The sequence below is a fragment of the Bufo bufo genome, chromosome 5, assembly GCF_905171765.1.
Source record: "Bufo bufo chromosome 5, aBufBuf1.1, whole genome shotgun sequence".
In the NCBI taxonomy this organism is placed as follows: domain Eukaryota; kingdom Metazoa; phylum Chordata; class Amphibia; order Anura; family Bufonidae; genus Bufo; species Bufo bufo.
The window spans coordinates 268,227,703-268,242,332 of NC_053393.1; the positions used below are offsets into that span (position 1 = coordinate 268,227,703).

Below are 14,630 nucleotides of genomic sequence, written 5' to 3' on the forward strand. Positions count from 1 at the left end.
GGTTATATTAAGATATTTGATTTACCGCCATTTGGTGCACAAATCTTTAATTGAGGCCTAGTGTGGGTCAGGCCGTGTGAGATACACCCTCTAAATACAAGAGTTCGATTCAGGTATTTGAAATACAGCCATTTTAGGCAAACAAATCATTAATTGAGTCCTAGTCTGGTTCAGGCCGTGTGAGATACAAACTTTAAATACAGGGGTTTGATTCAGGTTTATGAAATACAGCCATTTGGGGCAAACAAATCTTTATTTAAGGCCTAGTCTGGTTCAGGCCAGGTGATATACGCCCTTTAAATACAGGGGTTTGATTCAGGTATTTGAAATACAGCCATTTTGGGCAAACAAATCTTTAATTGAGGCCTAGTATGGTTCAGGCCCTGTGAAATACACCCTGTACATACTGTCGTTCTGTTCTACTATTAATTAGGCACCTATTTAGGACAAGATCCTAAATTCGAGAAATATGAGGAGAGCGTCAAATAAGGTACGTGGCCCAGGTCGTGGTGCTGCTGGTGGAGCTCCTGTTGCAGGGAGAGGACGTGGTCGATCTGTGCCAGCTACACGCACAAGTGAAAACCCTTCCTCAGGTGCGAGTAGGCGACAGAACCTGCAGCGGTATTTGGTCGGGCCTAATGCGACTCTACGAATGGTGAGGCCTGAACAAATACAGGCGATAGTAGATTGGGTTGCTGGCAGTGGATCCAGTTCCTTCACATTGTCTCCCACCCAGTCTCCTGCTGAAAGACCACAGTTGGCACCTGCAGCCGATGTCCATCAGTCTTTCAGCGCACCCCCTTGCAAATCAGCCAAGCAGTCTGAGCCCCAAGTCATGCAGCAGTCTCTTCTGCTTTTGATGACTCCGTTAGCATGGTTTCCCAGGGCCATCTACCTAGCTCTGCCTTAGAAGTGGAAGAGATTGAGTGCACCGATGCCCAACCACTTATCTTTCAAGATGAGTACATGGGAGGACCATTGCAGCACGTCTCAGATGATGCTGGGGCTTTCGAAAGTGTGCAGACCGACAAGGAAGGCACGGGTGAAGACTGGGTGAAAGATGATGTGGAGGACGATGAGGTCCTTGACCCCACATGGAATCAAGGTCATGCGAGTGACCTATGTAGTTGGAGGAAGAGGCGGTGGTCGCACAGAGCCACCAGCACAGCAGAAGAGGGAGCAGGGTGAAAAAGCAGAGCGGCCGTCCTCTAGACAGTACGCCTGCTACTGCCCACTGCAGCAAGGCACCGAGCCCACCAAAGCCAGCTCCAAGGAGTCCCCTGGCGTGGCAGTTCTTCAGACAATGTGCTGACGACAAGACACGAGTGGTTTGCACGCTGTGCAATCAGAGCCTGAAGCGAGGCATAAACGTTCTCGACCTGATCACAACCTGCATGACCAGGCATTTTAGTGCTAAGCATGAGCTGCAGTGGAGTAGACACCTCAAAAACCAAGAAAGGTCTCTGGCTCCTCTTCTGCTGCAGTCTCGGCCTCTTCATCCACCTCTGGAGTGACAGTGCCACCTGCCACCCCGCAAACAGAGGATCTTCCAGCAACACCACCACCTGGGTCACCAAGCATCTCCACAATGTCCCACAGAAGCGTTCAGCTCTCTATCTCCCAAACGCTGGAGAGGAAGAGGAAGTACCCCCCTACGCACCCGCGAAAGCTAGCCCTGAATGCCAGTCTTTCAAAATCCTCGCCTATGAAATGCTGTCATTCCGTCTGGTGGAGACGGATAGTTTTAAAGGCCTTATGGCGGTGGCTGTCCCACAGTACGTCGTGCCCAGCCGCCACTACTTTTCCAGGCGAGACTTCTCTTCCCTGCACAACCAAGTGGGGGACAAAATCAGGTGTGCACTGCGCAACGCCATCTGTGGCAAGGTGCACCTGACTACAGATACGTGGACCAGTAAGCACGGTCAGGGACGTTATATCTCCATAACAGCACACTGGGTAAATGCAGTGGCGGCTGAGCCTGAGGCGGATAGCAGTTTTGCGCATGTCCTTCCACCACCGAGGATTGCAGGGCACTTCAGTTTGCCTCCTGTTGCTTCCTCCTCCTACTCCGCTTCCTCATCCTCTACCAGCTCCTTATCCGGTCAGCGTAACACCTTCACCACCAACTTCAGCACAGCCAGGTGTAAACGACAGCAGGCTGTTTTAAAACTTATCTGTTTGGGGGACAAACCCCACACCACGCAGGAGCTGTGGACGGGCCTTGAACAACACACGGATGAGTGGTTTGTGCCAGTCAGCCTCAAACCCGGCCTGGTGGTGTGCGATAATGGGCAAAATCTCGTAGCAGCTCTGGGACTAGCCGGTTTGACACACATCCCTTGCCTGGCGCATGTGCTGAATTTGGTGGTACAGAGTTTCCTTAAAAATTAAGGAATGCTGCATAAAGTGCAGGCCGTCTGTGTGCGCTTTCGGCATTCTCACCCTCCTGCTGCTCGCCTGTCAGCGCTGCAGCGTAACTTCGGCCTTCCCGCTCACCGCCTCATATGCGACGTGCCCACAAGGTGGAACTGCTGGCCAGACTGTGCGAGCAGCAGCAGGCGATAGTGGAGTTTCAGCTGCGGTGGCGGAACAGCACCACTTCACCACCAATGACTGGGCCTCCATGCGAGACCTGTGTTCCTTGTTGCGCTGTTTTGAGTACTCCACCAACATGGCCAGTGCCGATAACGCAGTTCTCAGCGTTACTATCCCACTTCTATGCCTCCTTGAAAAAACGCTCCTGGCGATGATGTGAAGAGTATGTGGCAAAGTAGGAGGAAGAGGGATCATTTCGTAGGGTTTCCGGCCAGTCTTTCCCAAGTGGCTCCGAGGGTTGGTTCCTGCACCCACAAACGCCAGGTACACAATTGTCCAGCCAGGGCACAGTTCTGGAGGGTGACGAGGTGGAGGATGAGGAGGAGGAGATGGAGGAGGAGAAACGCTTTTCGTTGCCTCTGGGCAGCCTGGCACACATGAGCTATTACATGCTGCAGTGTCTCCGCAACGACCGGTGAGTTACCCACATTCTAACTTGTGCTGATTACTGGGTGGCTACGCTGCTGGATCCCCATTACAAGGACAACATACCGTCCTTAATTCCGTCACTGGAGCGTGATCGTAAGATGCGCGAGTACAAGCGTACGCTGGTAGACGTGCTGTTGGTGGCATTCCCACCTGACAGCGGGGGCACAGTGGAAGCACAAGGTGAAGGCAGAGGACGAGGAAGAGATCGCCAACGCAGCTGGGGCACCGCCAGCACCTCAGAAGGCCGGGTTAGCATGGCCGAAATGTGGAAAAGCTTTGTCAGCACGCCACAACAGCCAGCACCACCAGCTGATATGGAACGTCTAAGCAGGAGACAGCATTTCACCGGCATGGTGGAGCAGTATGTGTGCACACGCCTACACGTACTGAATGACGGGTCTGCCCCCTTCAACTTCTGGGTCTCTAAATTAGGCACATGGCCTGAGCTTGCCCTTTACGCCTTGGAGGTGCTGGCCTGCCCTGCATCCAGTGTATTATCTGAACGTGTGTTTAGCACGGCAGGGGGCGTCATCACAGACAAGCGCAGCCGCCTGTCCACAGCCAATGTGGACAAGCTCACGTTCATTAAAATGAACACAATTTAATTGAATACAATTAAAACCAAAAACCTGTGTTGGCTACCTCGCCTTCTCCACCGCCGTATCCACCTACACCACTATGTCCACCGCCTCCTCAAACTCCTACTCCATATGGAACTCCACCTCATAAATCAAATATTTTTTATTTTATTTATACGTATTTTATTTTATATCATTTCACTACTTTGTCAGTTACATTTTTGGGTGAAATTCATAAATTTTTGGTTGTATAGTACCACTGCTATACCTAGTAGACAGGTTAAAAAATAAAATAATTGTCATTTACATTTTCGGGTGAAATTCACCAATTTTTGGGTGTGAAGTACCACTGTTATACCTAGTAGACAGGCTAAACAATAAAAAAAATTTGGTCTGTTACATTTTTTGGTGAAATTCACCAATTTTTGGGTGTAATATACCCCTCCTCTACCTAGTTGACAGCTTAATAAATTACATTCTTGGGTTGACATTACACAATTTTAGACGTGAATAAACCCCTGCTCTGCATAAGTGACAGGGAATAAAATGTAATAAATTCTTCAGTAATTAATGCGCGTCACATCCTTTCATTCAATGCTTAAACTTTAAAAAGTTGTCACTCTTTTATGCTTTAATAATTTCTCCCATAATTCAACTCTTAAAAAAAATTAATCCTCCCTTGGATGTGGTCTCTCTTTTTCATGCTCCCTCTCTGGCGTGGAACCCTGATTCCCCTCCACCCGTGATGCCAAACATCTGATGCCAAGTGCTTCTTCTTTCACCCACCATCTTCAGCTGGTACTGGTATTGCCACAGCCTGTCCCACTCTGTCAACGGGTCACTCTGTGGTCTCCTGATGCTGCTGCCACCTCACCGCTCAGTTCTCCTGATGCTGCCATCTCCAGACTGTCATTGTGCCACCCTGTGGCCTCCTCCTGATGCTGCTGCCAACTCCATGCTCTGTCATTGTGCCACTCTGTGGCCTCCTGATGCTGCTGCTGTCACCTCCACACTGTCATTTTTGCCACCCTGTGGCCTCCTCCTAATGCTGCTGCTTACGCCACCTCCACACACTGTCATTGTGCCACTCTGTGTTGGGTGGGCTAGCTGAAGTCCCAGAATTTCTTTTTTTAACGTTGCCAGTCTAAGTGGTACTGATTCTGTAAAGTTGTTAAAAGAAACGGAGAAAAGTTTACTGCCAATATCTGAGACTTATCTATATTAAGCTTGTAGTATGATATTTCTCCATATAGTGATATTAGTTAAAAGACTTGAGACAGAGGAGTGGCCAGGTTAGTAGAAACAATGATAACATCATCTGTGAATAAAGCTAACTTATGTTCTCTCAAACTTACCTGCAATCCAGTAACCTCTGAATCACTACGAACAAGGGCAGCAAAGGGTTCAATAGATAGAACAAAAAATAGTGGTGAAAGGGGAAATCCCTGCCTGGTTCCATCTGTGAGAGAAAATTTACACTTGCGGCAAGGGAATCCGGCAGGCAGTTCCACCACCGGAATTGCCTGCCGGATCCGTCAAAACATATGCAAACTGATGGCATTTGTCAGACAGATCAGGATCCTGATCCGCCTGACAAATGCATTGAAATGTCGAATCCGTCTCTCTGGTGTCATCCGGAAAAACGGATCCGGCATTAATTTTTTTTCACATTTTTTGCAGTCTGAGCATGCGTAGACCGCAATGCCGGATCCATTTTGCCGGAACACTCGGGGCCGGATTGGCATTAATGCATTTCAATGGAAAAAATTGCATTACGGCAAGTGTTTCGGAATTTTGTCCTGAAAAGGCAAAAAGACTGAACTGAAGACATCCTGATGCATCCTGAACAGATTGCTCTCCATTCAGAATGCATTAGGATAAAACTGATCAGCTCTTTTCCGGGATTGAGCCCCTGGGACGGAACTCAATGCCGGAAAAGAATAGCGCTAGTGTGAATGTACCGTAAAATGTCTCAGACAACCCTATTAATTTAGTTCCTCAAAGGATCAAGATACACCATTCACCAGTTAATCACCCTCTGCCTCTATTCTTGGGCATGAACTGTCCACAGGTGGTGGCTGCACAGAAAATATTATATTTATACATATTACTGTAATTTACCAAATCATATTCAAACTGTCTGATTTTGGTAAATCGTAGTTCTGTTTGCATGTTTTCAAACTTTTGAATGCAAGAAAACTTAATTGACCTTTATTAATTCTAAACAGGGATTAACCATTAAGCCATTGGTACGGTGGTTGAAAGTGAAGAGGAGTGAACATCATGAACGAAAACTAAATGAAAAACTGCACGGAAGGGTAAGGATATTAGCAATCATTTTCTTCTCATGCAAACATTTCTATTTATGGCAATGCTAAGGTTGCAGATTGATCTCTATATCTAATGTATAAAGCTGAGTGTATAGTATAGTATTAAACCCTGAAGCACAGTCAGTAAGTTCTATATATATTGTACCATCTGTATACACAGTTCAATGCAAACATTTGGGAGGGCTCTGGTTACTGGCACTTTTGGGGGGGCTATTGTTACTGGCACATTTGAGGGGCGCTCTTGTTACTGGCACATGATTGGGGGGCATCTATGGGGACACATTTTACTGGCACAAAAAAAAAAAACAAAAGTGGGAAAAAAATCTGTTTTACTTTATAGTTGCCATATTTTGACCCCTATAACTTTTTTGTAATTATGTGTACAGAGCTGTGTGGGGGCTAGTTTTTTGCCGTGCAAGCTGATCTTTTCATGGATACCATTCTGGGGTGTGTATGACTTTTCGATCACCTTTTTTTAAAACTTTTTTTGAGGAAATGAAGCATCCAAAAATGGCAAATCGGCCATTTGGACACTTTTTTCCGGTTTTCTGTTTACCGTATGGGGAATTTTTTAAATATTTTTATAGTATGGGCTTTTTTGCACATTGCCTTTTTTTCATTTTGGCAAAAGGGGGTTAATTTGAACTTTTATGTTTTTTTTTAAAAAAAATAATTTTTTTTATTTTTTATTTTTTTTTACACTTTTGTATAGTTCCCATAGGGAACTATAACATGCAATCATTAGATTGCTATTCTCATACATTCTAATGGTGGCAGCCATCTTAACAGAATAGTGAAATTGCAGATTTATGCAGACTGGTTGCTAAGGGCTGAATCTTATTAAATATGGGGTAAGTAAGTCTAATAGTTATTGATTCGGGAATATCATGGTATTAGTAACTACATATATGAAAATTGAAATTTGATTCTAAATGTGACAGTTATCCTTTAAATATGGTTTCCAGTCATTTCCCCACTATTGATGTCAGGCTTACTGGCTTATAGTTGCCAGATTCCTCCCTACTACCTTTCTTGTAAATGGGCACATTTGCTAATTTCCAATCTTCTGGGACGACTCCTGTTACCAGTGATTGGTTAAATAAATCTGTTAATGGTTTTGCTAGTTCACCACTTACCTCTTTTAATAGCTTTGGGTGTATCCCATCAGGCCCTTGTGACTTATTTGTATTAATTTTAGACAGCTGACTTAGAACCTCTTCCTCTGTAAAGACACATGCATCAAAAGATTCATTAGTCTTCCTTCCTAACAGGTCCTTTTCCTTTGTAAAAACTGAACTGAAGTATTCATTGAGGCAGTCAGCTAGTTCTTTATCTTCTTCCATATACCTTCCTTCTTTTGTTTTTAATTTGGTAATTCCTTTAATGCCTTTTTTCACTGACTGAGCTAATTTCTCTTCTGCCTGCGCTTTAGAAGCTCTTATAACTTGCTTGACCTCTCTCTGCCTAATCTTATAAATATTGCCTGTCATCCTCGTTTTTTTTTATTTTTTATAATTACTAAATGCTATCTTTTTTTCTTTTTTTATGATTTTGGCCACTTCTGCTGAGTATCACAGTGGTCTTTTCCTTTTTTTGCTTTTACTGACGAGCCTAATGCAATTATCTGTTGCCTTCAATAGTGCCACTTTTAAGTAGTCCCATTTCTCCTGGACTCCATTGAAACTGTTCCAATCTGATAGGGACTCGTATACCACTAATCTAATTTTAGAAAAGTAAATTTTTCGAAAATCTAAAACTTTTGTTTTTGTGTGGTGTGAATCAGTCACTGTACTTATAGTAAATCACACTGACTGGTGATCACTAGATCCCAAGCTTTTCCCTACAGTAATATCCGATACCAAATTTCCATTTGTGAATACTAAATCTAAAATGGCCTCTATCCGGGTTGGCTCCTCTACTACTTGCTGTAGAGATAATCCTAGTAGGGAATTTAGAATATCTGTACTCCTGGCAGAACTAGCTATTTTGGTTTTCGAGTTTACATCAGGAAGATTAAAGTCTCCCATAATGATAACTTCCCCCTTCAATGTCATTTTAGCTGTTTGATGATGGATGGCTTAGCTGCAGTCCCTCACCTCACAGCAGTGTCTTCAGTATGATTCTTGGGTACTCTACGAGCTACTTCCCAACCCTCCAACAGGAGAAGGATCTCTGGATACTGAACCTGTATAGAAATGCATCAAGAACACCATAGTAGTACCCCCAGGTCTGAGGTACTATACTTCTCCTGCAAGTGCCCTGGAGGTGGAGCTTCACTGTGAAGAGCTTTTTGCATTGAGCTGCTTCTGTGCTCTGAGTGACAGCTGTAGCATCCAACTAGGATACCAGAATTAAGAACTAAGGGTTTCGGCCACGCAGTGCGGCCAGGTTGTGGTTGGGATGCGGAAACTCTGTCTAGTCAAGTACCACACGGCTGTACGGGCTACAGCCAGCTCTAATTAAACTGAGATTGCACTGTTCAGTTGGTTTGCATAGTAATTGGCCTTGTGGCACCTGCAATACCACATGGCCATTAACCCCTTCAGTACCAAGCCACTTTTCAGTACCGAGCCATGTGTCACTTTATGTGGTAACAACTTTAGAACAGTTTTTCTTATCCAAGCCATTCTGAGATTGTTTTCTCGTGACACATTGTACTTCAGGTTAGTGCTAAATTTGAGATTTGTAAAGGGCCTCATTTTTTGCAGGATGAGATGACGGTTTGATTGGTACCATTTTGTGGAACATGCACCTTTTTGATTGCTTGATATTACACTTTTTGTGAGGCAAGGCGAATCGAAAATGGATGTTTAGGCACAGTTTCATTTTTTTTACAGCGTTCATCTGACAGGGTGGATCATAGGATATTTTTATAGAGCCAGTTGTTATGGACGCGGCGATACCTAATATGTTTACTTTTCTTTTCTCTATTTTTTATAACTTAATTATGGAAAAAGGGCACTTTTTTTTACTTGGAACGTTTTTTTATCTTTTAGGGGTCTAATCCCTTGTACAATGCATTACAATACATCTGTATTGTAATGCATTGGCTGTAAGTGTATTACACAGTGTAATACACTTACAGCCTGCTTGCCTGTGAGACCCAGGGGGGTAGGTCTTATAGGCTTTCATGGAAGGCAGCACGATGCCTATGAAAGGTATCTGGTTCCATTCCCAGCCATCAAGTCATCGTCACCGCAATGTGGGGACCCGATGGGGACCCGACAAGGACATAGCATGTGCCGCAATCAGCGCTGACCACGGCATAGCGATGGTTAATGAGCAGTCATTGGTGTTTTCACCGATGCCGGCGCATACAGCAGGTGCCTGGCTATCAATAACTGCCAGACCCCTGATGCTGATTGTACTGTGCTAGGATTTAAGGCACAACATACTACTTTCAAGAATAAATGATGATAATTCTGAGGCCCTAAATGTATCCGTAGACCCCACACTTATTTCAACTGTCATCTCCAACTCTCCTTTTAAGTAGCTCCAAACAGCTATCAAATACTTGGGCATAATGATCTCTGCAGACCCTAAACTTCTTTTCCACTTGAACTATATCCCTCTTTATAAAAAGCCCCAAACTTTTTATCAAGCCCAGGTTGGGCAGAAAAAATCACCTAGCCATTTTTCACTCCCATAGGTGTTATATATCTTACATGCTCACCCCATAGACTTACATAAGAGTAATTGTTCTAAATAGAGGAAATTTCCTTATCAGATGAAAGGATCAATACAGCAGGATTACAGGTTGGAGGACTTTTGTCTTTTCCAACCTTAACAACAATGTAACTATGTAAGGATCCAGATAGCGAGCTGGATTCAGCTTGCTGGTTGGGAGCTTCTGTATCACATGTGGACACTGAGAGATCACTGACTACTGTACATTGTATCAAAGTATCATATCTTCAGAGTTGTCCCATGAAAATCTATAATAAAATATTGACAAAAATGTGAAGGGTGTGAGATACTGTATAATGTTCCCCCCCTGTAGTGCCTCCATTATTATAATGTCCCCTGAAGTGATAGTATGTATAATGCTCTCAACCCCCCTGTAGTCCCACGGTACTATAATGGCCCCCCTATAATGCTAGTTTGTATAATGCTCTTACCCTGTATTATAATGCACCCTGGTGTATAATGCACCCTTTAGTATAATGCGCCATGAAGTACCACTGTAGTGTAATGCTCCCCTGTAATATAATGCACTCCTGTAGTATAATGTGCCTCTGTAGTCCCCCTGTGGTATACCTACATCCTGTAGTAAAATGCATTCCTGTAGTCCCCCACTTATTATAAGTCCCCCCGTAGGAGTTTTATATATAATGCTCTTCCCCCCATTAGTCCACCACTTAGCATAATTCCCCCCTTAGGAGTTTTATATACACTGCTCAAAAAAATAAAGGGAACACTTAAACAACACAATGTAGCTCCAAGTCAATCACACTTCTGTGAAATCACACTGTGATCAAACTGTCCACTTAGGAAGCAACACTGAGTGACAATCAATTTCACATGCTGTTGTGCAAATGGGATAGACAACAGGTAGAAATTATAGGCAATTAGCAAGACACCCCCAATAAAGGAGTGGTTCTGCAGGTGGTGACCACAGACTACTTCTCAGTTCCTATGCTTCCTGGCTGATGTTTTGGTCACTTTTGAATGCTGGCGGTGCTTTCACTCTAGTGGTAGCATGAGACGGAGTCTACAACCCACACAAGTGGCTCAGGTAGTGCAGCTTATCCAGGATGCCACATCAATGCGAGCTGTGGCAAGAAGGTTTGCTGTGTCTGTCAGCGTAGTGTCCAGAGCATGGAGATGCTACCAGGATACAGGCCAGTACATCAGGAGATGTGGAGGAGGCCGTAGGAGGGCAACAACCCAGCAGCAGGACCGCTACCTCCGCCTTTGTGCAAGGAGGAACACGAGGAGCACTGCAAGAGCCCTGCAAAATGACCTTCAGCAGGCCAAAAATGTGCATGTGTCTGCTCAAACGGTCAGAAACAGACTCCATGAGGGTGATATGAGGGCCTGACGTCTACAGGTGGGGGTTGTGCTTACAGCCCAACACCGTGCAGAACATTTGGCATTTGCCAGAGAACACCAAGATTGGCAAATTCACCACTGGCGCCCTGTGCTCTTCACAGATGAAAGCAGGTTTACACTGAGCACATGTGACAGACGTGACAGAGTCTTGAGACGCCGTGGAGAACGTTCTGCTGCCTGCAATATCCTCCAGCATGACCGGTTTGGCATTGGGTCAGTAATGGTGTGGGGTGGCATTTCTTTGGAGGGCCGCACAGCCCTCCATGTGCTCGCCAGAGGTAGTCTGACTGAGGTAGTCTGACTGCCATTAGGTACCGAGATGAGATCCTCAGACCCCTTGTGAGACCATATGCTGGTGCGGTTGGCCCTGGGTTCCTCCTAATACAAGACAATGCTAGACTTCATGTGGCTGGAGTGTGTCAGCAGTTCCTGCAAGAGGAAGGCATTGATGCTATGGACTGGCCCGCCCGTTCCCCAGACTTGAATCCAATTGAGCACATCTGGGACATCATGTCTCGCTCTATCCACCAATGTCACGTTGCACCACAGACTGTCCAGGAGTTGGCAGATGCTTTAGTCCAGGTCTGGGAGGAGATCCCTCAGGAGACCGTCCGCCACCTCATCAGGAGCATGCACAGGCGTTGTAGGGAGATCATACAGGCACGTGGAGGCCACACACACACTACTGAGCCTCATTTTGACTTGTTTTAAGGACATTACATCAAAGTTGGATCAGCCTGTAGTGTGTTTTTCCACTTTAATTTTGAATGTGACTCCAAATCCAGACCTCCATGGGTTTAAAAATTTGATTTCCATTTTTTTATTTTTGTGTGTGTTTGTTGTGAGCACATTCAACTATGTAAAGAACAAAGTATTTCAGAAGAATATTTAATTAATTCAGATCTAGGATGTGTTATTTTTGTGTTCCCTTTTGAGCAGTGTATAATGCTCTCCCTATACTATAAAGCCCCTATAGTGTTAGTTTGTATAATGCTGTCACTCCCCCCTCCCACAGTAGCCTCTGTATTACTATGCCCACTGTAGTATAATGCCCCTGAAATATAATGTACCCTGTAGTATAATGCCCCCTGAAGTCCCCCTGTAGTATAATGTGCCCCTGTAGTATAATTCCCCTCTGTAATATAATGCACCCTGTAATCCCCCTGTGGTATACCACACATCCTGTAATAAAATGCACCCCTGTAGTCCTCCTCTTAGTATAATGCCCCTGTAGAGTTTTATATAACATTGTTGTCCCTGCTGGTATCCCCAGTAGTGCCAATATAAATATATTACAAAAAAACACAAACGGTGTCATTTACTATCAGATATATGCCGGATTTCTGTTGCATATCTGTTGCAATCTATGACTTTTCCACGCTCAAACCAGGTCTAAAAAATGGGTAGTGGCGTGAGCCAGGAAAAGGACGAGAGGCCTTTCTCATTTAACATTTTCTACTCCTGTTTTAGGCTTTCAAAATGGTCTAAATTTAAGCCAGCAAGGAAGCTGGCTTAAATTTAGACCGGCGGTGGATGTGCCGACGTTATGTCAAGCCCGGCGTCTCTTCATAACTTCAGCGGATCCACATCCAGTGGTAAAAAATATAATTGTTCACGTGCTACAGCCAAGTGTTTCTAAATTCTTTGTAACGCTTGTTGAATCATATCTCTCGCTGTACCCCTCAAAAAATTACTTGACTGGTGTAGTTTCCAAATTGTCACTTTGTGTAACTCAGGGTCTCTTCAAATGCAGCATGGTACCCGAAAACCATTCCAGCAAAACCAGCCCTACAAAAACAATATAGCGCGTCTTCCCTTCTGCTCACTACCATGCCCATGCAGCAGTTTACAACCACATATGGGGTGTTTCTGTAAATTGAAGAATAAGGGTGATAAATATTGAGGTTGTTTTGCTGTTAACTTTTGCTGTGCTACAGAAAAAATTGATTAAATTGGAAAATCTGCATAAAAAAAATGACATTTTTAAATGTAACCTCCATTTTTCTTTAATTTCTTTGGAACACCTAAAGGGTTAAAGGGAACCTGTCACCTGCAAAACGCATATTAAACCGACCACAGTACCTTACAGTATCCCCCAGTGTGTTGCTAATCATATTTTTCTTTGCTCTTTGCGTTTCTTCATACTTAGAAATATGAATATGTTGTTTTAAGGTCAGTTGGCGCTGTCTCCGAGTCAGGCTTGAAGTCAAGGGGGCAGCGGCCTCCTTGTTTCAAGTAAACCTAAGCCCGCCCCTTACCCCTCCTCTACAATTAGATGGACATGCTGCCGGGATCGCGCTCTTCTAGCGCACGCGCGATACGCTGCCTGTTACGGCCGGGCGAACGCGCAATCAAACTGTCCGGAGAATCCGCAGTCAGCAAAATGTAGGTGGGTGAGTGAGGATCGCGCTGTAACAGGCAGCGTACCGCGCATGCGCTAGAAGAACGCGATTTTGGCAGCATGTCCATCTAATTGTAGAGGAGGGGTAAGGGGCGGGCTTAGGTTTACTTGAAGCAAGGAGGCCGCTGCCCCCTTGACTTCAAGCCTGACTCGGAGACAGCGCCAACCGACATTAAAACAAAATTTTTTAATTTTTTATTATTATTGACAATTTTTCTTGTTTTTCTTGTTGTGTATATTATATATATATATATATATATATATATCTCAATGGCCAGATAAATTGCGCAAATGATCACAAGCAATCAATAATAATGGGCCAGATATACAGACATTTCAATATTCATAATAATAAAACAACAAAATAAATAAAATAAAATTAACAATGAAGGGACCGATATGGTCCGAAAAAGATAGGTAGAGCAACGCTCAAGATACGTCTACATAAATGCATTTCGACTATGACAAGAACACATATATACTGAGGGATACATACATGTTAAAGGGTACTGATATGCATTAGATCATGAATCAGATTCCTATAAGTATATGAACTAGTACTCGGTTGGAGATTTTAAGTTAAGGGTTAACTCGGGAGCTAAGAAAACCCTCTATGAAAATTTTCTATACTCCCTCCAAGGGGTCCAAATCTGGAGGAAAATATGCCTGGAACGTTGTTCCCAATGGGAAATTTCTTCTAGTCTATAGATTTGATCAAGCCGGTTAATCCATTGTTCTAGACTTGGGAGATCAGGTGACAGCCAATGTTTAGGAATTAGTAATCTGACAGCTGCTATCATAAAGGAGAAAAGTAATGATTTGCGAGAATTCGTTACTCTAATACCCAAGCTGAGTAATGAAATCTCAGGAGTGCAAGGGAAGGAGGTCTGGCAAATCTGGTTGCTAAGTTTGATAATGTTAGACCACCAAGGCTTAATCAAATCACAAGAGCACCATATATGGAAAAATGAGCCCTTTTCTTTACCACATCTCCAGCAAATATTGGTGGAGTTGGGGTTATAAAGGCAAGTCTTATCTGGGGTTTTGTACCAGCGCATCAAGATTTTATAGCTGTTCTCTTGGATTAGAATACATCTAGAAATCCTGTGTGGGGTAATCAATATGTTCGATATTTCAGAGGGTGTCAATTTACGTTGTAGGTCATTCTCCCAGAGCCCAATAGCAGCAGGTTTAACTGAAGAGGAAGGAGATTTAAGCTGTTTGTATATTGTTGATATGGATTTA

The 14,630-nt window shown here is 44.1% G+C and overlaps 1 protein-coding gene across 2 annotated transcripts in view; it reads left to right on the top strand.

The window, feature by feature from the left end:
- Positions 1 to 14,630, top strand: part of SLC9A3 (solute carrier family 9 member A3) — a 481,978-nt gene that overhangs the window by 319,277 nt on the left and 148,071 nt on the right. Inside the window, exon 8 of one of the 2 annotated variants that reach the window (XM_040433112.1) lies at positions 5,831 to 5,920. The exons of the other annotated variant lie outside the window; for it this stretch is intronic. Coding sequence (XP_040289046.1) covers positions 5,831 to 5,920 — 90 coding nt within the window. The remainder of the gene's footprint in view (positions 1 to 5,830; positions 5,921 to 14,630) is intronic. 2 annotated transcript variants of the gene reach the window in all.